The 23884-nt window shown below is 45.5% G+C and overlaps 1 protein-coding gene across 1 annotated transcript in view; it reads right to left on the reverse strand.

The window, feature by feature from the left end:
• Positions 1–471: 471 nt before the first annotated feature.
• The window catches only part of LOC120922038 (Fc receptor-like protein 6), a gene marked incomplete at its 3' end in the record, with an annotated part of 28912 nt that continues 5499 nt past the window's right edge, over positions 472–23884 (reverse strand). Inside the window, exons 3-12 of the mRNA XM_040334576.1 lie at positions 22038–22107; positions 18849–19131; positions 14489–14580; positions 12735–12989; positions 11207–11488; positions 8043–8321; positions 6349–6633; positions 4345–4512; positions 2982–3053; positions 472–494 (exon numbers count right to left, since the gene is read on the reverse strand). Coding sequence (XP_040190510.1) covers positions 472–494; positions 2982–3053; positions 4345–4512; positions 6349–6633; positions 8043–8321; positions 11207–11488; positions 12735–12989; positions 14489–14580; positions 18849–19131; positions 22038–22107 — 1809 coding nt within the window. The remainder of the gene's footprint in view (positions 495–2981; positions 3054–4344; positions 4513–6348; positions 6634–8042; positions 8322–11206; positions 11489–12734; positions 12990–14488; positions 14581–18848; positions 19132–22037; positions 22108–23884) is intronic.

Genomic DNA, 23884 nt, shown 5'->3' on the forward strand with positions numbered 1-23884 from the left:
TCTGCTCTCCAGCGGGCTGCCTCTCGTGTGTATGCATACAGATCCACAACCCAGGACATACGGACTATCCATGGACTATTCCTCTCCTTTCTCCCTTTCCCACCCTGTCTTATGGTGATATTCACGCCAAGTTTTCCCAATAGAGGTGTCCCGGCACTAGCCATAGACCACCTGGCGCTGCAATTACCATTGTCCTAGTGTTGTTATAAGACAGCTTTTAAGCATGTTCCTCAGGATCTAACAGTTCAGTATTCTGGTGTGGTCCTCCAGTCCTTATCTCTTTTTCCAGTATCAATCCAAAGTGGGCTTGGAAGCCCTTTTGGTTTGGGAGTAGATGCCACTATTTCCACACCACCATCTGGGTACACTTTGGGTACCCATCACCACCCTTCAATCCTTCCAATTATTCTTCTGAACCTGATACTGTAAATCTTGCACTTAACCAATGATTTAATATTGAGTTATACTCACAGGTTCTCTGGTCAAGGAAGACCCTGAAAAATGAACATACAATAAATGGAACATTCACAAATACTCCTATTCCATGACAAGTGTATGGACAGACTTTAGTGAGACAATGAAAACAGGAGACATGTATCAATGCAAAAAAACAGTTAAAGTCCAGCTCACGCTGTTATACGTCGGCAGAATGGTACGGCTGGGCATTTCCCGCCGTGCGGACACGCGCTTGGCCCTGCCGCGAGCTCTGTGTCCATTCCTGCGGGACCCGTGGACTTGATGTCCGCCGTTGTCCCGCGGTTGGGTCACAGAGCTGCAGAACGGGGAGAGGCCAGTGTAAACAAGGCATCTCCCTGTTCTGCCTAGTGACACAACACTGATCGTCTGCTCCCTCTCATCGGGAGCAGCGATCAGCGATGTGTTACAGTAAGCCACATCCCCTAACAGTTAGAATCACTCCCTAGGACACACTTAACCTATTCCTAGCCCCCTAGTGGTTACCCCCTTCGCTGCCAGTCACATGTATACAGTAAGGCCGCGTACATACGATCAGTCCATCCGATGAGAACTGTCCGAAGGACTGTTGTCATCGGTTAACCGATGAAGCTGACTGATAGTCTGATGTGCCTTCACACCATAGGTTAAATAAACCGATCGTGTCAGAACGCGGTGACGTAAAACACAACGACGTGCTGAAAAAAACGAAGTTCAATGCTTCCAAGCATGCGTCGACTTGATTCTGAGCATGCGCAGGTTTTTAAACGATGCTTTGCATACTAACGATCGGTTTTGACCTATCGGTTAGGCGTCCATCGGTTCAATTTTAAAGCAAGTTCAAATTTTTTTGACCGAAGGTTAACTGACCGATGGGCCCCACACACCATCGGTTTGGACCGATGAAAACGGTCCTTCAGTCCGTTTTCATCGGTTTTGACCGATCATGTGTATGCGGCCTAATAAGTGCATATTTATAGCACTGATCGCTGTATAAATGTGAATGGTCCCAAAATAGCGTCAAAAGTGTCCGATATGTCCGCCATAATGTTGCAGTCGCCCAAAAAAAAAAAACGCTGATCGCCGCCATTACTAGTAAAAAAAATATATTAATAAAAATGCCATAAAACTATCCCCTATTTTATAGACGCTATAACTTTTGCGCAAACCAATTAATAAACGCTTATTGCGATTTTTTTTAACCAAAAATATGTAGAAGAATACGTATCGGCCTAAACTGAGGAAATTTTTTTTTTTTTTATATATATTTTTTGGGGGATATTAATTATAGCAACAGTTTTATTTTTTTCAAAATTGTCGCTCTTTTTTTGTTTTTCTATGCAAAAAATAAAAACCGCAGAGGTGATCAAATACCACCAAAAGAAAGCTCTATTTGTGGGAAAAAAAGGACGCCAATTTTGTTTCGGAGCCACGTCGCACGACCGCGCAATTCTCAGTTAAAGTGAGGCAGTGCCTAATTGCAAAAAGCGGCCTGGTCATTTGGCAGCCAAATGGTGTGGGGCTGAAGTGATTAAAGTGAAACAATAAAAATGAAATATTCCTTTAAATATATCTTGCCTGGGGCGGGGGTGTCTATAGTATGCCTGTAAAGTAGCACATTTTCCCATGTTTAGAACAGTGCTGCAGCAAAATTACATTTCTAAAAGAAAAAATATAATTTAAAACTACTTGCGGTTGTAATGTATTGTCGGATCCCAGCAATATAGATAAAAATCATTGAAAAAAACAGCATGGGTTCCCCCCCCCCCCCCCCATTACCATGCCCTTCAGGTCTGGTATGGATTTTAAGGAACCTTGAGCCGATTTTAAAAAAAATGGCTTAGGGGTCCCCCCAAAATCCATACCAGACCCTTATCCGAGCATGCGACCTGGCAGGCCGCAGGAAAAGGGGGGGCGAGAGAGTGCCCCCCCTCCTGAACCGTACCAGGCCACATGCCCTCAACATGGGGAGGATGCTTTGGGGTCTGGTATGGTTCAGGAGTGGCACAGGAACCCGATCACCTAACTCCACCCAAAGAAATAGGCTCTCCCAGCAGGCCAAGGTACTAAAGAACATCCCTAGCCATTGGCACCCCATCTATTCATGTCTGAGCTTGCAAGGCCCCTGTCTTATCCAATGTCACTAACACAGTGCCACCCCATGACAGAAGAAAAGGGTGCAACAAGTCCAGATTAGAGCGGAATCAATCGATCGCCTAACAATTGGCCAAGGCAACTATTGCTTGGCAATAAATGTGATAGCAACCCTGCCTAAACATCGGGGCGCTACATCAATAAAGTAGTTTGCTATCCTGCCACCAGATAGAGCTATAGACTCATTCTTATATGCTTTCCATATCTTCTTACCACAATGTTGTAAAAGGCCTGTGTTTATAGGCTTCAGTAGCTGAAGCTAAGATCTGCATACATAGGTGAAGGAGTCAGAGCACTGACCCCTCCCTCATTGGATGGCTCAGTCTGAGGTTTCAGTCATACAAAGGGAACATGAACTCCTACACCGGGATTACCTTCAGGTACACGATGCAGAATGAGGTTGGTGTAAGTGACTTCAGTGTCATCGGCTGACTCTCCGGCAGCATCTGGGAAAGAGGGAGGAGGGAGATGATAATGACGTATTTTTCTGTATTAAATTTGGACAATGCAACATTTATTTAAAACAGAACTCCACCTAAAAATAAATACGGTAGCTTAGCAAAAGTGAAAAAAAAAATCACCTTTGAATATATTGACCATCAATCCTCCCCAGTGTCCTGAGCCTCCAGGTTAAATGACAGCATCATTCAACCCACTTCCTGTGAGCCCAGGGCACTACTGCAATAAACAGTGCTAGTGGGTGACATACAGTCAGGGGCGGACTGACCATTGAGTCACTTGGGCACTACCATCAGGGCACGCGCACCGGGATCAGGGACGAGCGGGGGGCACGTGCCCCTATTGGCTGCTGGGAGAGATGACGTATACCTATGTGATCTCGCCCAACAGAGCCGACCTGCCACCGTACAACTGCGGCGGCTGGTTGCCGACCAGCCGCCGCAGTTGTACGGTGGCAGGTCGGCTCTGTTGGGCGAGATCACATAGGTATACGTCATCTCTCCCAGCAGCCAATAGGGGCACGTTAATGTAAAATTTCTATTGGCATGTTGACGTGGAGTGAAAGAAGGAACCAAGGAAGACAAAACATAAGAAGAATAAACTTCAACTTTAAGTCATGTATAATAGAGAATCTGCTTAGGGCTGTCTCTACCATATTTGTACTACATCAAAGTCCCTGTACACACGACCGGTTTTCCAGTGGGATAGAAAAACGTTGTTATTCCCGACGGGATTCCTGGCAAACTTGTCTTGCGTACAGCCTGTCAAACAAAATCCCGCCGGTCCAAAGCGCGGTGACGTACAACACGTACGACGGCACTATAAAGGGGAAGTTTCATTCCAACGGCGCCACCCTTTGGGCTGATTTTGTGTTAGTAAAAGTTTGGTGAGAGACGATTTGCGCTTTTCAGCCTCGTGTTTTTCTGTGATGAAGGTGCTATCTCCATTCCGAATGCTAGTTTTACCAGAACGAGCGCTCCTGACTCATACTTGATTCTGAGCTTTTTTTTTGTCCCCTCTGAAAAACATGCACACGGTCGTTTTTCACGACAGGAAAAAGATCGCCGGGAATCCTGGCAGGAAAAAAGAGAACATTGATCTCTTTTTTCCCAACGGGATTCGCGGCGGTTTTCCTGTCGGGAAAACTGCCATGGAGCATTCACACGGCCGGGGTTCCTGGCCAAAAGCTCTCATGGCAGTTTTCCTGCCGGGAAAACCGGTCGTGTGTATGAGGCTTTAGTCTTCAGTACTCCTTTAATACATAGATAATGGTCATACGTGTTGGAGAAATCTGAGGCTCCGGTTGCAGTCCTCTTCGTTGATGTGGGCACCCAGTGGTTGGCCGGTGTAGCTTGTGTCTGTACTTCAAGAGCAGGAAAGTGGCAACCAAGAGCAAGGCCAGAGGAGTCACAATGATTATTGGTGTTATGTCCTTGCTACTTTTCTCTGCATAAAGGAAAATAGAACCATATTAGTAGATGCACCCAGGGCCAGGACAAGGGGGGGGGGGGAAGAGGGACACCTGCCCTGGGCACAGTTTTTGTATGTGAGGGAGGGGGATGCTGGGAGCTGGTCGTTGCTCCATTCTCTAGCTGACTGATTGACACCAGTAAACCATTTACAACCACTTTTACCTACAGGTAAGCCTAGATTAAAGAGGAAGTAAACCTTCACAATTTTTATTTTTAAAAAGCCCCTGCAAGAGAAAGGCATAATGAGCGAATATGCACAGCATACTCGCTCATTATGTGTCACTTACCTGAAAACGAAGCCCCCGAAGTCCTTCTCGGTCCCGTCCACCGCCGCCGCCATGTCTCCATGGAGCTTTCTTTCTGTTATTGTGCTTGTTCGGAGCGGCGATGACGTCACTCCCACGCATGGGACGGCAGTTCCCTCCACATGCGCGGAATTTCAGCATTATTCCCTGCATCTACAGTTCACAAGCCCTGCACGGTCAACGGTGCATTCCTTTCTGCATATATCTCCGAAACCGTGAAGGTTTAGGAGATATTTAGGTGGATTCAGAAAGACTTAGGCTGGCGTATCAGTAGATACGCCAGCCTAAGTCTGAATGTGCGCCGGCGCTAACTTAAGCGTATTCTGGAAACCAGATACGCTTAAATTAGGCTCAGATACGAGCGGCGTAAGTGTCTTACACCGTCGTATCCTAAAGTGTAATTTTTAGGCTGACCGCTAGGTGGCGCTTCCATTGCGGTCGGCGTAGAATATGTAAATCACTAGATACGCCTATTCACGAACGTACGCCCGGCCGACGCTGTACAGATATGCCGTTTACGTAACGCATTATCAGGCCTAAAGTTATTCAATCAAATAGCTGGAATAGTGATGTTAAGTATGGCCGTCGTTCCCGCGTCGAAATTCTAAAATTTTACGTTGTTTGCGTAAGTCGTCCGTGAATAGGGATTTACGTCATTTACGTCCACGTCGAAACCAATAGGACCATGCGGCGTACTTTGCAGCAATGCACACTGGGATATGTACACGGACGGCGCATGCGCCGTTCGTAAAATACGTCAATCACGTAAGGTCACCCCCCATTACCATAAAACACGCCCCCTCAGCTAAATTTGAATTAGGCGCGCTTACGCCCGCCTGATTTACGCTACGCCGCCGTAACTTAGCAGGCAAGTACTTTTTGAATCATGTACTTGCCTCGCTAACTTACGGCGGCGTAGTGTAAACACGATACACTACGCCGCCGCAACCATACGCCTGCCTACCTGAATCTAGCTAATTGCCAACACCTACAGGTAAGCCTTAATCTAGGATTACCTGTAGGTGAAGGTGCTTTAGGAGTGTTTACAACTACTTTATGGCTTATCTGTAGGTGCTCGAAATATCTGCCAAACCTTCTCGTTTTAGGAGATATTCACAATAATGATGGGCGGTGATGTCTACGGCGCAGGTGCACTTTAGAAATGGCGATCGTGCCGTTCCTAAAGGAGGCAATGTGCGGGAGTGACGTCATCGTGGCTCCGGCCAATCACTGCGCCGGAGCCGCAATACCTGGAAGTAACCCCCGGGAGAGATGTCGGCCCCCCGAGCAGTGTACGAGGACGGCTGCGGGGGCTTCGATCTGAGGTGAGTATTACATAATGAGCTAGTGTACTATTTTTTTTAAAGTAGGTTTACAACCACTTTAAGGTGGGCTCAGTTTGCCATCTTCACCCTGTGCACTGGATGACCTTGGCTTAGCACTGGATGGGATGTACATACCTATGTAGGTTAACTTTTGTCATAACTGATGGTGAAACAATTTACCTCTTATCTGGACAAAGACAAAGACAACCTCACTCTTCTTAGAAATGTTGGATGCAGATCTCACTTCACAGGAATAATTCCCAGAATCCTTCAGCTGAGCAAATTGGATACCATATTGATCGGATGAACTGAATTCCTGAACATTCCGTCCATCTCTGTAGAAAGCAAACTGCAGTTCTGTCCTCTGTCTGAGCGGACTGAGACTCGTGTCACACATCAGGGTCACGTTGTCACCTTCTAAGACTTCATTAGCGCTTACATTTAGCACCGGGGCGAAAAACAGTTCTAAAAAGAGAAGTAATTAAAAAAAATCTTATTTGCAAGCAAGAAAAATTCTGTGAAAGTTTGTTTGAAATTCATCTCCAATTAAAGCCTAACTCCAGGTATTGATTTATTGCATAGTTTCATTGGTCCAGCTTGGACCAAATAAGTACCATATTTATCGGGGTATACTGCGCGCCGCATATAACGCGCACCCCAAACTTAGAAGGGTAGTTTAGGAAAAAAACTTACATTTTGGATGCTTAGCCTTGTCGGTGTCCGTCTGCTGTCGGCGTCCATCGGTGGCCTTGTCCGGCGTCCGTCCAGCCTTGTTGGTGTCCGTCGCGTCCATCTGCCGGTCCGTCCAGCCTTGTCGGTGTCTGTCGCGTCCATCTGCCGGTCCGTCCAGCCTTGTCGGTGTCCGTCGCGTCAGTCTGCCGGGGGTTGCAGCGTTGTGTATTTGAATTCGTATTTGAATTTGGCGCCTCAATCGAGCTGTGCAGAGCCGGATTTCCAGTGTGTTCGCTCCTCTCGGCTTCTCTCGGCTCCTCTCGCGTGGCTGCGGGCGGAGCCGAGCGTGGCCGAGCCTAGCCGAGTGCGCTATACACTCGGCTCGGTCTTTGTCTGGCTTTGTCGGCGGCGCTCAGAGACAGCGAGGAAAAGTGTGTGTTATACGCCGATAAATACGGTATATATGCATTACATACCTATTGAAACATTTCCCGATACACTGAAAGTTTCATCAAAATTTCAATGAATTTTGACGAAAAATATCCCAAAATCTTGACAAAGACATTATGAATTTTGAGGTCAATTAGGGTGTCAAATTGTACAAGCATTTTCCGCTCCCCCTTATAAATTGCTGGTAATTTAAATGACATCTGCCAGGAATAATTGTAACAGTTGGGTGACAGTCTGTAATTTTGCACAGATTTCTTTTTACCTTAAAGCGGCGTTCCACCTAAAAATGGAACTTCCGCTTAACCCACTCCTCGCCCCCTTACATGCCACATTTGGCATGTCATTTTTTTTGGGGGGGAGTGGGGGCTTCAGGACAAGGGGACTTCCTGTCCCACTTCCTCCTTCCGCCGAGGGTCCGGAAAGGCGATTAGCTTAATCGCCTTTTCACAGCCCCTCCCTGTAGGCGAGCGCCTGTCCAATCGGACGGCGCCGCGCCGCTCGCGCATGCGCACTGCCACTCGCGCATGCGCAGTGGGTGCCCGGCCGTGAAGCCGAAAGCTGTCACTGCCGGGTGCCCACACTAACAATGAAGACGCCGCTGGAGCCGTGGAGCAGGTAAGTGTCTGTTTATTAAAAGCCAGCAGCTACACTTTTTGTAGCTGCTGACTTTTAATAAACTTAAAAAAAGGTGGAAAACCCCTTTAAAGCTGGAGGTATATTTGTGATCTGTTCCCAGAATAAATCATATTCACCTTTTATTTTAATAGGGATGGAGGGACTTCTCTTCCTCACTTTGCCATTCAAAGCTCCCACATGACAGTAATAATTCCCAGAATCCTCCAGCTGGGTGGATTGGACTCCATATTGATCAGATAAACTGAATTCCTGAACATTCCGTCCATCTCTGTAGAAAGCAAACTGCAGTTCTGTCCCCGGTCTGAGCGGACTGAGACTGAAACAAATCAGGATCATGAGATCTCCTTCTGTCGTTGGACTTCGAATTGCTATGATTGTTGGATTTACAAACAGCTCTGCAGAGAAGGAAATCCCAGAGGAAAAGTAGAAATGCTCAATGTACAAATACAAGAGGTGAGATACCAGCATACTATGGGACTTCTGACCCAGGATGAGGTGACTGTGTAGAGCAACAAGGTTGAATTAGTGATATGGCTCAGATTAGAGGTTTTATTCGTAAAAAAGGTAATATTAGGCCTAGGGTAAAAATCTTTATGGATTGCATGCTGAGGTTAAATATTAAGGCGGGGTAAGGCTTATGCCGCGTACACACGACCATTTTTCATGATGAAAAAAATGCAATTTTTTTAATTGGTCATTAAAAACGACGGTGTGTGGGCTCGACGAGAAAAATGTCCATTAAAAATTTAGAACATGCTCTATTTTTTCTCGTTTGTAGGTCGTCATTTCTCTTGTCGTGAAAAATGGTCCTACTGTATGTACGCTTTAATGACACGCCTGCTCAGAAGCAAGTTATGAGAAGGGAAATTTGCATAATCAGCCCAAAGTGTGGCGCCATTCGAATGGTACTTCCCCTTTATAGTGCCGTCGTACGTGTTGTACGTCACCGCGCTTTGCTCGAGCAATTTTTTCCACGATCGCGTGTAGGCAAGACAGGCTTGACAAGAATCCCTTCGAGAAAAACATTGTTTTTTTCCATGACATTAAAAATGGTTGTGTGTACGCGGCATAAGGGCTCTTTCACACGGGCAATCTTTTCAGGTCCACCTTTCAGTTTTTCAGGTGGACCTGATCAGAAGGTCCAAGCACTCCTATGGACCAGCACCTGTAAATGGACACCTACCTACCTTTGCATTCAATCAGGCTCACTAAGACAAAATTGAGGAGAACTGCATCCTCTTTCATTGGGGTGGAGCAAATCAGATGTGTCTGGGTCTAAATGGACAGTGGAGTCAATTTACTCCTGGCCACCCATAAAGCACAGCGGTGTCTGTCCATGCCCACTCTGTGTAGACTGAGCGGACAAGGACGTGTCATCCAACTCACTCTGCTCTGATCCGCAGGGGATCAGTGAACAGATAACCTGCTTAACAGAACGGAAGCTGCCCGTGTGAAAGGGGCCTTCAGCATATCTAAACCCTAAAACAAAGATTTTTTGAGACGTGTGCTATGTGTCCCTCATAAGCCCTGATGAAGCAATTTGGTGAAACGCGGCAGCACATGAGGATTGTTCCTTTCTCTCAGCACACAATTTTCTCGATTGTATAACTCTTAAGCACATTTTATAAATTTTTTGCTACTTTTATTTTAACAAAATATCATAACTCTCTTTTTCTGGCCTACACAGTCCGATATTCAGTCGCTTCTTTTCCTTTCTATAAACCCTAAAACAAAACATAATATATTGCAGATTACCAATTATTATATGTAGTAGATACATTCCTTTTCTTTTTCAGGCTTTTTTCCATTATTTTCAACTTCTAATTCTGCCAATAATACACTTTGGGCTAGATTCATGTAGGGGCGCGCATTGTTACGGCGGCGCAGCGTATCGTATTTACGCTACGCCGTCGCAACTTACAGGAGCAAGTGCAGTATTCACAAAGCACTTGATCCGTAAGTTGAGGCGGCGTAGCGTAAATGGGGCCGGCGTAAGCCAGCGCAATTCAAATGTGGAAGGGGGGGTGTGTTTTATGTTAATGTGTGATGAACTGACGTGATTGACGTTTTTTACGAACGGCGCATGCGCCGTCCGTGTACATATCCCAGTGTGCATTGCTCCCAAGTACGCCGCAACGACGTATTGGTTTCGACGCGAACGTAAATTACGTCCAGCCCTATTCGCGAACGACTTACACAAACTACGTAAAAAATTCAAAAATCGAAGCGGGAACGACGTCCATACTTAACATTGCGTGCGCCTCATAGAAGCAGGAGCAGCGTTACGCCGAAAAAGCCTTACGCAAACGACGTAAAAAACTACAGTCGGGCGCACGTACGTTTGTGAATCGGCGTAACTAGGTAATTTGCATACTCTACGACGAAAACTACGGAAGCGCCACCTATCGACCAGTGTAAGAATGCACCCTAAGATACGACGGCGTAAGAGACTTACGCCAGTCGGATCTTAGGCTAATGTCGGCGTATCTTGCTTTCTGAATACAGAAAGAAGATACACCGGCGCAGCTTTGAATTTACGCGGCGTATCTATGGATACGCCGGCGTAAATCTTTGCTGAATCTGGCCCAGTGTTTTCATAAGGTGACAACGTTAATTTAATGCACTGTATCTATGGAGGAGCAGTGTTGTCACCCTAGGCTACTCTCTCTGATTAGGACCACAAAATCCTCCTCCACTCTATATCTCCTTTACATATGTAGCTCTACCCCCTAGAGGGCTGCTGGATTTTTGGGTCCCCCTATTCCTGCACAGCCAGGTAACATGCATTTTCCAACTTTCATTCAAAGGCATAAATCAGTCCATGGGATTTTTTTTTGTTGTTTTATTGGGGAAAAACAACTTGGATGGGGAAAAGGGGTTATGGGATGCCCAACTTGACTTGCTAGGCAGCTTCTTTCACTATATACACCCAAGGGATTTAGGTTAGCTGTGACACTGTGGCATCCTGCTGTCCAGGTCTTCCCATGCTAGACAGGGTGTCTCCTAGAAGAGACTGTCCAGGACCTAACCCTGAGGTTAAATGTCAGCCCACTGAGCCACATAGGGTCCCTAACTGCCTCCAGGAGGGTGAGGTTGTGCTACATACCAAAAGACTTGTCCAACTGATGGTTTTGTAGAGACTATTACAGCTCAGAATGGGCACTATTGCTAAGAAAGTTTGAAGTTAGATATTCAGTGATGATCCTGACAACTCGGAGTCTTCTAATTTGGGGTTATGAAATGTAACTCAATCCCTCAGCTGGTCCTTTGATTGACTCACCTTTTATTTCGACCAATATCTCCTGACTCCTCTTCTTTACACTGTTGGTTGCGGTTGACGCTTCACAGGAATAATTCCCAGAGTCCTTCACCTGAGCGGACTGAACTCCATACTGATTATATGAAGCGAATTCTCCGACATTCCTTCCATCTTTGTGAAAAGCAAATTTCAGTTGTGTCCTCGGTCTGAGAGGGCTGAGACTAGTGTCACATGTCAGCGTCATCTCATCACCTTCTACCACCGGATACGGGGTCACTTTTATCTCCGGAATTTCAAATAGATCTAAAAAATAAGCATACAGACAAGCAGTAACAGTAAATTATCTCTTGTGTATTTGACCATTTCTAAGTGCAAAATTTCCGTCACACCTACACAAAATGGGCTACGGCAGGGGTAATATTTTGTACTTAGCACCTTTCCCCTTGTACTGTTTTATTTAACCCTTTCACTGTCATGCGCCTAAGTACCATGTCCATGGCAGCACAGCATTGTAAATTGACTATAGCTGCTGGGAATCTTTAAATGTGGTGGCTGCATTTCCTTTTTTAGGCATGTAGGTGGGGTACAGCGTGGTGCGGCGGCTGTAACATACACAGTCCAAGTGGGAAAGAACTTTACATGTAGACCCCCTGTGACAAAGTCGGATATGACGAAACACGCCGGGACGTGATAACGCGGCAACCAGATGTGACCCCAAGACGCTAGGATTGCAATTGACAGGAACGTAGCAAGCCATCGAACAGAAGTCCCCGGGCAGACATGTCCGATGAAAACGGTCCGCGGACCGGTTTCATCGGACATGTCTGCTCGTGAGTACAAGGCCTCATGGGTTCCAACAGCATGTAGAGAGCGGGTTTCAGCAGAACTGACAGCATCTGTTAGGAGGGGCAGAATGCTGCCTGGCCGTCTCACGCCCAAGCGGGAAGATGTCCAGAGAAGTTGAAAACCCTATGCTTTCCCTCCTCGTCAGGAACCTTTCCCTGTCACTAGTTCTGTCCCTAATAGATGGGATACATGTCCCTACTCTACTCACTCACAAATGTGTACCAAAATGGGAGCCAGGGCCTTAACCAAGATGGCCGCCAGTGTCACATGGGGCGGAAGCATCCAGTCGGATATCTTCCCCAGTGAACCAGTAAACCATAGAAAAAATATGCTTCTCTTGACTTCATCTCCAACTGCAATGCCACTGCTGATGACTGATGAGTGCCACCTACAGTGGAGAAAGTAGACTGCACCTGCCTACAGGCACATCATAGGTCCCACCCAGCCCACCCCACATTGATTTCCCACCCCCTCTCCCCTCCAGTGCCCTTTCTCCTCCTTCCCTCCCCTTTCCTTTCCCTTGCACTAACACCAGACAGATTCTGGTGTTACACACACCCAATGGAGATTGTTTCCCCGTTCACCATCTACTAACAGCAGCAGGTCAGTCATATGTGAATAAAAATAATAAATTACATTTAAGTCTTTAATAAATCCTTTTGGCTATAATAAAACTTAGATATGTAAACATTTAATGACTTACTTTGTATGGAGATAACTTCAGCTTTGGAATATTCATATTTGTTCAAAGTTACTCCATTTGCACATTTGTATTTCCCGGTGTTCATCATGTTTACAATTCCTACATGAAATTCAGGTGTGTTGCTCCAGTTTTGAATGACAACATTGTCCTTATAGAATTTTGTATATTTTCCTGTGTAGTCAGAATGATGGTGACATCTCAGAGTCACATCATCTCCTTCATATACATCGAGAGGAACCTGCAGGATCACCAGATCTGGAACACAGAGACACATCACATAAGAAGATGAAGGTTATAGAACAGACATAGCATTGCCTCCACAACCAAGTATAATTGCAGTATAGCCAGGGCTGGGACTTGGAGGGGCAGCTTCCCTGGGCACAGTGCCTTTATGTATTTAGGTGAGGCACAAAGCAGCACCCTGTAGAGTACATTCAACTGAGCTGAGATCCCATCTTTACCTATTCCATCCTTTTCTGACCTGTCCTGTGTAACAGGCGCCGTCGCGCCACCTGTTCCTGTTGTAAACTGGCGCTTTCGGCGCCGTAATGCGTTCCATGCTGGAACCCATACGGCGCTCGCGCGATGACGTCATCGCCTGGCGCCGTGATGTGTTCCACCGCGGAATGTGGCGCTTTGTTTTGAGACAGTGCTAATGCACTGCACCTTTTCACTAGCCTATAAAGGCATTTACTTGACAATGATTCCCCGTTCTAATATTGTCAGCCGTTCTGGCCACGCTACAACATTATGGCCAGCTAGCATCAGAGCCTTATTGAGTCCAGGCGGCCCTTCGCTCCCTTTGCCAGAACACTGCTCCAGGAAACTACTACTACTTTGCTGCTAAAGGCATCCTCTACAACAGCATTGCTGGGAATTACTTTCATGGCTTGAACACCTTGTACCAAGGACTCTCCATCTCCTGCATAAAGATATCTACAAACGGATAAGTAACCTTAGTATCACTTCTAGTCCTATAGAAGATCTACTGCTTATGTTTCCATTACCACAATAGTGTTACTGAAAATGCCATCTGTTTACCAACATATTAATTGGGAGATATTACTGTGTTAAACTCTGTTTGCTAAACAGTACCTTAAAGGCTCAGCTACTTTCAAAATACCAATGCAATACTTATCTCATGTATGCAACTATACCCTCCTGACCTATATTGCAACTATACCTGGGCTATATTGCCTCTCTCATGCAAATACTATTACCTCTATAAGAATTACCTCATGTATGCAACTGTAATTGCCTAAAGCTACATTACTACATATACGCAGGTTCTACTACCTTTATTATAGTACGTGTGATATACAAGTGTTACTACAACTCTCATTTACTACGAGCTTGACATAAGTACAAATGCCTTGGCCTAATTGTTTGAAAATTGTTCGTTAAAACTCCCTATGTTAAGGGCTGACGTATTCCATATCTTCTCCCTTAGTCACCTAATCAACGCTATGTTAAACTCATAATCACTAGCGTATAATTGTGCATGGCAATCCTTTAGTACATATTATAGCTCTGGTCGCATGTTGTAATGCTTCCATCCTTAGTAAATCAACGCCTTTCTTTATGTGACAGAAATATGATGTAGAGACCCCCCAAACTCCTGTTGCTAGGAGTGACGCCTGGGGACAATAATGAGTTGTCGCATAAAGAAGCGCATTGAAGTCCATGCTAACCGCAGTTGTGGTTCACTCCATTCACCAGTGCTGTTACATCCTGCTACCTGGGCTCTACCCTACCTGACAGGAGGAGCCCGAGAAGAGGAGCAAAGATGTCTTTGGTGATAGGGTCCATTGTCTGAACAAGAAGGGAATTGGGATTATAATGGTGCCTGAACAATAGAAATTACAAATAGTATTTAAAAAGTTGTATTATTTTATTACAAAAATATTTATGACATACAATACATTATGGATGCATAAAAACAGTGGCCCAGATTCACGTAGAAGTGCGGCGGCGTAACGTATCGTAGATACGTTACACCGCTGCAAGTTTTCATCGCAAGTGCCTGATTCACAAAGCACTTGCGAGAAAACTTCCGCCGGCGGCCTTCGGCGTAAGCCCACGTAATTCAAAGGGGCATGTGCCATTTAAATTAGGCGCGCTCCCGCGCCGGACCTACTGCGCATGCTCCCTTTTGAATTTCCCGCCGTGCTTTGCGCAAAGTGACGTCATTTTTTCGAACGGTGACGTGCGTAGCGCACTTCTGTATTCCTGGACGTCTTACGCAAGAAGCAAAAATGTTCAAATTTTGACGCGGGAACGACGGCCATACTTTATACAGAACATACGTGTGCTGTGTAAAGCTAAGGCACCAAAAACGAGGACTAACTTTGCAACGGGAAACTAGACTAGCAGCGACGTAGCGAACGCGAAAAACCATTGTGGGTCGCCGTAACTCCTAATTTGCATACCCGACGCTGGTTTATGACGCAAACTCCCCCCAGCGGCGGCCGCGGTATTGCATCCTAAGATCCGACAGTGTAAAACAATTATACCTGTCGGATCTAGGGGCTATCTATGCGTAACTGATTCTATGAATCAGTCGCATAGATACTCTCAGAGATACGACGGAGTATCTGAGATACTCCGTCGTATCTCGGCTGTGAATCTGGGCCAGTAGCCCTATAATATACTATTTAATACTGGCCAAGGTATTAACGGCCTACTGAGGTTACAGTTCAATAGTCCCTACATGTTTCGCCAACCGCTGGCTTCTTCAGGGGAAATAGTGGTAACCAATATTGTATGAATGGCTCTAGAAAAGCAGAGATATAACATGTTAAATAATCTTAATTGACATACATTGTAAGTTTAATCATTTATATATTTTAGTATAATAAACTGGCAGTACGACATGGTTTATAATGTCTCCCAACACCCCACTCCCCCAACAAACACCCCACCACCTACCTAGGTACCTCCAAGAGACCGAGTCGGCACCAAGACTGCCCCAAAGCCGCAATCCAACACCGCAACAATATGGCTGCAGGGGGCAGACGAGGACCTGGCTTGATCAAAAGGATAGGAGACAACTTTAAAAGAAAGGACAAAGAGTGTTCTTTGCATCTCTCGATAAGGCAAACATGGGACTGTAGTTCTGGTATCTTAGATTCAGCTGCAGAAGACGATTGGGGACAGTATATAGTTGATGCCTTTTGTGCTGCACCCACATGACTCCTCTTTTAATTTATCAATTAGGCTGAAATAAAATGTCCCCATCACTAGAATAAAAATGAAAGAACTCTGTAAGACAAAAATGTTAAATACTTACCTGTCTGACAGATAATGGATCCAGTTTTCTCTTCTGGGTATTTTAGATAGCATGTTGCCCCTGGGTACTGTGGTTGGTTCCACTTGCCAGATGCTATGGCCCGGATTCACAAAGTACTCACACCAACGTATTTCGAGATACGCCGCGTAAGCGCAAATATGCGCCGTCGTATCTGTGCGCCGTGCCCACAAAACCAAGATACGCCCCAAAATAGGCTTCCTATGACCGACGTAACTTGCCTACGCCATCGTATCATGGGCGCATATTTACGCTGGGCGCATTTGCCGCTCCCATTGATTTTCTATGCACATATGCAAATGAGGGAGATATGCCAATTTACGAACGTACATCCGTCCGACGCAGTGCGCGTAAAGTCATGCGTCCGGTGTAAAGTTATGCCCCATAAAGGAGGTGTAACTCAGCAGCATCCATGCAAAGGTCTGCACCAGGGAACTCAAGCCGTCGTATTTTACGTCGTTTACTTTTGACGTGAATATGGCTGGGCGTAGGTTACATTCACGCCGTAGGCAGTGATCCTGTCGTATCTTAGGGAGTAGATCCGATGTGATTCTGAGCATGCGCACTGGGATGCGTCCACGGGACGGCGTATGCGCCATTCGCTTTAAGTACTTGTATGGCATTCGGCCCATCATTTGCATGGGGTCACGCCTCATTAGCATGGCTCACGCCCACTTCCACCTACGCCGGCTTACGCCGAGGGAACCCATCGCAGTTTGGGAGGCAAGTGCTTTGTGAATTTGGTGCTTGCCTCTCTGCGCTACGTCGGCGTAGCGTATATTAGATACGATACGCCGGCATAAATGTGCGCCAATGTATGTGAATCCGGGCCAATGTGTTTTATTACCAGCAGATGGAACACTAGAGTGCAGCAAAGGTCACTACCGGACATCCTCGGAAGTGTTGGAGAGCAGTGGTATCTCTGCAACAGCTAAGTATTCAGCCTCTTCTTTTACAGGGTTCTTCTGTCTCACATGTTTTATCCTAGTCACAGGGTCGTTTTAGGTCTGTTGCGATGCAGAGTGATAAATGAAGGTTCTGAAAATGGTGTCAAATGGGTAGATTCACGTACATTGCCGCAACTTTGCGGCGTAGCTTAAGGAATTTAAGCTACGCCGCCGTAAGTTAGCGAGGCAAGTACATGATTCACAATGTACTTGCCTGCTAAGTTACGTCGGCGTAGCCTAAATCGGCGGGCGTAAGGGCGCCTAATTCAAATGTGTTTGAGGGGGGCGTGTTTTATGTTAATGGCGCTTGACCTCACGTTTTTTACGTTTTCTTTACTGCGCATGCGCCGGGCGCCTACATTTTCCAGTGTGCATTGCGGCTAAGTACGCTGCACGGGCCTATTGATTTCGACGTGGACGTAAATCCCGATTCACGGACGACTTACGCAAACGACGTAAAAAATTAGAATTTCGACTCGGGAACGGCGGCCATACTTGACATTACTATTACAATAGGGCCTAGCTCTAACTTTACGCGGCCTATCTCTTACGTAAACGGCGTAAAAAAAAGTACTGCGTCGGCCGGGCGTACGTTCGTGAATCGGCGTATCAACTAATTTACATATTCTACGCCGACCGCAATGGAAGCGCCATCTAGCGGCCATCCGAAATATTGCAATCTAAGATAGGACGGCCTAAGCCGTCCTATCTTAGATATGTTTAAGCGTATCTCTGTTTGAGCATACACTTACGTCGGTGTAGATTCTGAGTTAGGTCGGCTTATCTACTGATAAGCCAGCCTAACTCTTTGTGAATCTACCTTTATATCTTTATATCTGAACTGCAGGCAACTAACAAAAGGCACAAATAACTAAGGGCCAGATCCACAAAGAGCCGGCGTAACGTAAAAATTCCCATTTAAGTTACACTGCCTTAAAATTTCTAACTAAGTGCCCGATCCACAAAGCACTTACCTAGAAATTTTCGGCTGTGTAACTAAAATTCCGCCGGCGCAAGGCATTCCTCTTCAAATGGGGGCGATTCCCATTTAAATTAGGCGCGCTCCCGCGCCGGCCGTACTGCGCATGCTCGTGACGTCATTTTCCCGACGTGCATAGCGCGAAATTACGTTACGCCGAGCTTTGTGGATCGCGACGGGTCAATAAAGTTGCGTCGGGAAAAAAAAAAGATACGGCGAAAAAAAAAAAATTAAAATTTTACGGTTGCAAACTAATACTTACGGAGAAAAAACGAAGCGTAAAAGCTTCGTGGATCTCCGTAAGTGCTAATTTGCATACCCGAAGCAGCATTTCGACGAGAAATGCCCCCAGCGGCGGCTGCGGTACTGCATCCTAAGATCCGGCAGTGTAAGTCCCTTACACATATCGGATCTTCTGCCTATCTTTTGGAAACTGATTCTGTGGATCAGTTCCAAAGATAGAAACAGATATACGACGGCGTATCCCTTTTGAGGATCTGGCCCTAATAATCTACCTTTTCATAAATATATCAATAAAATAATTTGTTAAAGGCAATCAGTGTAGATGCCGAATTTGATTTTGTATCAGCCCCTTGCAGACCCCTAAACATCTGGGCTCAGACTTGGGGAAGGAAAAGCAGCACAAAGAGCGAATCAGTTGTGCTGCAGTGCTAATATGCTGACAAAGATCTTGCTGATATGAAGAGATAGCAGAGTGACTTGAGCTCATCAGGGGTCTTTCAGTTGACGTAATTGACCAAATATGGACCTCACCAAATTTAGTCAGTGATGTCATGGGGGTTGGACAAAGTTTATCCCTACTGTTTGATAATATTTCTCTATTTTTGACTGGAATGGGAAAAGAACACATTCATTGGTACATTTCCAAATATGACATAAAGAACTGACCCACAACAACGTCCAGTCTGGCAGTGTCACTTCTTTCTGAACTGGCCCAGCATCTGTAGTCCCCGCTATCCTCAGTGTTTGCAGATGTAATGGTATAGATTTTTCCTGTATGTACCCAGTAACCATCTTTGTACCAGTAATAGGGCAGATCTTCTCCTCCAGAGGACCCCACATCACACGTCATTGTTATAGACTCTCCTATGAAGATCTTCCTCCAGTTCGGGGTGAAGGTGACCACAGGAGTCACTGCCGATCCTGAAGAGGAATAAAGTGAAAGTCTAACTTCTGCCAAGGTAATTTCACACACTAAAATGTTCTAAGAAAGTATAATATGAGTTCTACAAATGGAATTTATTTTTTTTGAGGCCTTTCTCATTGCAGAGCCATAGAAGTGACTAAGCAGGGAGGGTGTGTCAGACCTCTGCAAAGAGACCGCTGCTTTCACACCAGCACATGTGTATGAGTACTTCTCTGCAGTATGCTGTCAAAAGACAGGCATTTCTACTTTCTTAATAAACAAAATGAATTGTTAGATTTTTTATTTATTTTTTAAACTGAAAGTTTAGCTTTAACCATCTTACTACTGCCCTATTGTAAGAAAAAAAAAAACATAAATGTTTGCAGCCACACTCGAAAGACTCTGCTCGCCATGTACAGAGCTGATCTGAGTGCCTAGAAAGTTTAGGGCAGGTGGCCTGGTAGTTTGGGGGGGGGGGGGTGCTCGCTCGTCCCCTTCCTTTCCTAGCCTGTTGGGCTGCATGCCTGGATAATGGTCCACACCAGGCTCTTATGTTTGATATGAATTTTAAGAGGGATCCCACAGTGTGGGGTCTCCCTTAAAATTCATACCAAGCATAAGAGCCTGGGTGGATTTTGGGGGGGTCCCCACACATTTTTTTTGTAGAGGGGGGTCCCCTATAAAATCCATACCAGACTTGAAGTACCTAGAATGGATCGGTAAGAGGGACCCCAGTGCTGTTTTTGTTTTTCAATGCCGGCTCTTTTGTTTACATTCTGCTGTCAGCGGGAAATCCTTCTGCTGACAGGGGGGATGACTCATCATTGTTAGAAAGCCAATGGGTACTGACTCCTTAACAATTGACGACTCGTCCCTGCTGCTGACAGCAACAAAGTTTGCTCAGCAACAGCCCACTAAAGGCTAGGAACTTGCCTTCCCTTTTGGTAAAGTAGCACATGTGAATAGCATCTCTCAACAAATTATGGCCCACCCGGCTGCTTTCTTCTCCCAGTCCTCCCAACTTAACACACACATGGAGATCTCCCAGGGCAAAGTTAGAGAAGATTTGGCACACCACTGTCTTAAAGAGAGCACTGCTACAGCTGGCAGTCTCTCCCCTTGTCTATCCCTGCTCTGTCCTGATCTACTCACTGTCCCTCCTTGGTCTCTTGGATGCCTCTCTGGCTTTAATCCCTCCAACTGCATCCTGTGGTGGGATTCTTTCAGGCCAGCCTCCCAAGCTCCAGCCCAAGGTAAAACCCCTCCACGGCAGGGGTCCATCAAGGGCCACCAACAGACTCCCTCAGCACTGCTTCTCCATCTTTCACCAAACTCCTCTGCTGGCATAGCCCATTCCTATTCATGGGCTCCTCAGTCCCCTCTCAGGCCCATCCCTGGGTATTGGCCGAGGGCCCACAAATGTTCAGGGCAGCCCTTCCTAGCCTCCGCCCAGCATCTTCCAGAACATTCTCTAGCATTCCAGAAACAGGGGAGGCACTAGTGAGCTGCCAGGATGAGTCAACCAGCCCATGCCTCCAATAACCCTGACCCAGACTCAGTGACACAGGTCTATCCCTGGGCCAGACTATGGTCTTCCTACTCTAATTCTAGTAGCACACACTAGAGGGTGCTACATATGGATTGCTCCACCTGACAAGTGGGTTATAACAGAGGCCAAGAAAACCACTGCCCATGGGTATTAACCTTTTTATTCAAGAGGTGAATAAAAAGTTTACACCCACAATGTTTGACAAATGTTTCTGAGGCTGCCAAATGCAAGAAACTCTCTTACATATCTAGTGTAACTGCCCCAAAATTAAAGTGTCATTAAACCTGTGCTGTTAAAATCAATAAAAATATATTGACAAGTTTGTCTTTAGTGTTGGCATTATGAGATGCTCCAAGGCTTAACATAGTGACATGGCCAAGCCCATTTACTTAATGAGGGGTGCAACAGATTAGAGATGAGCAAATAATGAAAAATCCTCTGTCCATGTAGAATAGAGTACCCAACTGGTGTAATAATACATCCAAAAGGACTACTTATCAGTTCCCTATAATGCAGATTGGTGGGGTGACATGAAAACCAGCTCCTTAAAAGTCAGTCACCCAATAAGGATTTGTATATTTCCATACTAGGTGCTCTTATGTAGCGCTCCCCTGTGATACCAGACTAGATCCTCAGACGACAGCCTTAGTCAACTCTTTGCAACTTCCACCAAAGCAGACCCTCGTGTCACCCACCTAAGGCCTCAACACTAGACATGTGCAATTGGTTTTGGTTAAAATCTAAATTTGAACACATTTTTGATTATTCTTATTATTGTTAGATTTTGATGTACAGTATCCGAATCTCCGAATGACAATAGTAACAAATTTCATAGAAATTCGCTAAGTTTTGTTTTGTCTATTAGTTTTCTAACAAATTCCACAATTTTGGAGCAATTCGAAATCAGATCAGTCGAAAAATAATCGGACGCGCATTGGCAGGCTTCCTAGCCCGCTCCTTTACAGCCAGCTATTCTTCACACAGAATTCAGATTGGTCGATCATTTTTCAAACATTCTGATATCTAATCATTCCAAAAATGTCGAATTCGTTAGGAAATGAATAAACTAAACATAACTAATTTCGAAATGAATCAATGGAATGAAATTAGTAACATAACGGATCTATCCAAAATGAAACTAAAATAATACTTTCATTCTGCACATGTCTTCTTGACACCCTGCATGCACATCATAGGGTGGCCTAAGGGGGCAAGCAGCCCCCCTTAGACTGTGATCTCCTTGTAAGGAAAAAGACCGGCTGCTCTATGTCTCAGATTATTTATACAGACACCCAGCAGCCATCTGGGCCACCCTCCCAGGGATTGGCCAGGGCTGTATAAATATTCATGCTGCCCATTTGCCTTGCCCCGCACCTATGTTCCAGAACAACCCACAGTTCTCCAGAAAGTTGAGAGAACGATCAAACCTGTAGCAGGTGAAACACTGAACAGACAAGAATAATCAACACAAATTTGCATAACAACAAACCTAAATTGCCGGCATTGTCAGGGGACACTTTACAGCATCTGCCACAGTGAAGCCGTTTCCTCTAGTGCTCAGCCTAGACTCTGCCTTGTCATATCCTGAATGCAGAGTGAGTGAAAACTTACAGAAGAGTGGAGTATCTTGGGATATATGGTCCAGGGAGCCCAAATCTACGCTAGAGGCTGATCGGTGTGGACTACACCTTCCAGCTAGCAGGAGGGAGAGAACAGAATTCTGGGAGAGGTGATAAATAGCCTGTGTTGGGGAGGAATTTCTTTCTTGGGACCACAGCCTTCAGCTGGAAGCAGTGATCCGGACAGCAGAGGAGTGCGAGCCGGTACTGCGGCCTATGCAGCAAGTGAGAGCCACAGTTTCCGATTGGTCTGGTGATTATCAGGAGGTCACCCTCATTGCCTGCATCACAGACCTGGCTGGGTTATGGTACCGCAGGGTATGAGGCCGAGTATTGTTTCCCTGATCACAGCATCTGCAGGTGCCTGCTTCAGGACCTTCCTTACAGTCCTTTGAGCCTGTTTTTGTCCCACCTTATTTACACCCAAGAGACACTCTGTGCATACTTTACTTTGCTTTTCTCCCTAAAGCCCTATTAAAGGGGTTGTAAAGGAAAAATTTTTTTTCATAATAAGCATCCTTTACCTGCAGTCATTCCTCTTTTCACTTCCTTATTGTTCGTTTTTGCTCAGAAGTTGCTCTATTTCTTCTCTGTTTTGTTCACTTCCTGCTTGTCTGATTTTACTGACCACCGTGAAGGGAGGGTTTACTGCGGTGGTCAGTAACGTGCTCGCCCCTCCTGGGAACTACATCTGTGCGGCAGGACGCTCTCTACGTGTTAGAGACTTCAAGGAGGTGTGAATTACTGGGCATGAGGCAATGCATACTGGGAAATGTAGTTCTTACATGAATGAGCGCCGCAAACCAGGAAGTGAATGAGAGAACAGAAACTAGAACGCCGGAGGTGATATAGATGAAGAAATTTAATAGGTATTTACTCGTTTTTTAACAGAATCATGACACTATTATGTCTGTCTACCTTGCAGACATTAATTTTAGGCAAAAAAATGTTTCCTTTACATCATTGGAGGCCATTATCCAGGAATTATACTGGGCCCTTGTTTAAGCTAGCTGAAGACACAGGACATCACAAGGACTCCTCTGCCCCTCCCCACCCCCTCACTAAAGGAATGTCGGGTACCTTACCTGCCCATATTACTAAGGAACTTTCTTTCAGAGATCAGAGTCCTATATCTTGTGTACAACCTGTTGAACATCAGGAAGAAAGCAGAAGGCCCTTAAAGTGCAGCATTCCACAAGTTTATTAAGCACAAAGGTTAAAAACACTTACAAGATCGATGATAAAAAATGAGTATGTCTGCATAATATTGTTCTTGCACGATCCTGCGCCTCTAGGAGGAGATAAGATGGCCAGCAGCTGTATTCGCAGGGGGGGGGGGGGTAACGAGTTTCGGAGCAGGCGTGAGTCTCTCCTTAATCAGACCACATGCTCACACCCCCTTAAAGGAGAATTAACCAAAAAAAAAGGTTAATTTAATCCACTAGGGCTTTTTTTACCACTACCCTTCATTTATACTGGCTTTTGAAACATACAAATGCAACAATTTAGAATTTGGATGAAAGGTTTAGCACTGAAAAACACTTTTTGAAAGATAAAAAGCGCATTTTATGTATAACTATAGAGATCAGAGCAAAATGAAGG

Source organism: Rana temporaria, unplaced genomic scaffold (assembly GCF_905171775.1).
Source record: "Rana temporaria unplaced genomic scaffold, aRanTem1.1, whole genome shotgun sequence".
In the NCBI taxonomy this organism is placed as follows: Eukaryota; Metazoa; Chordata; class Amphibia; order Anura; family Ranidae; genus Rana; species Rana temporaria.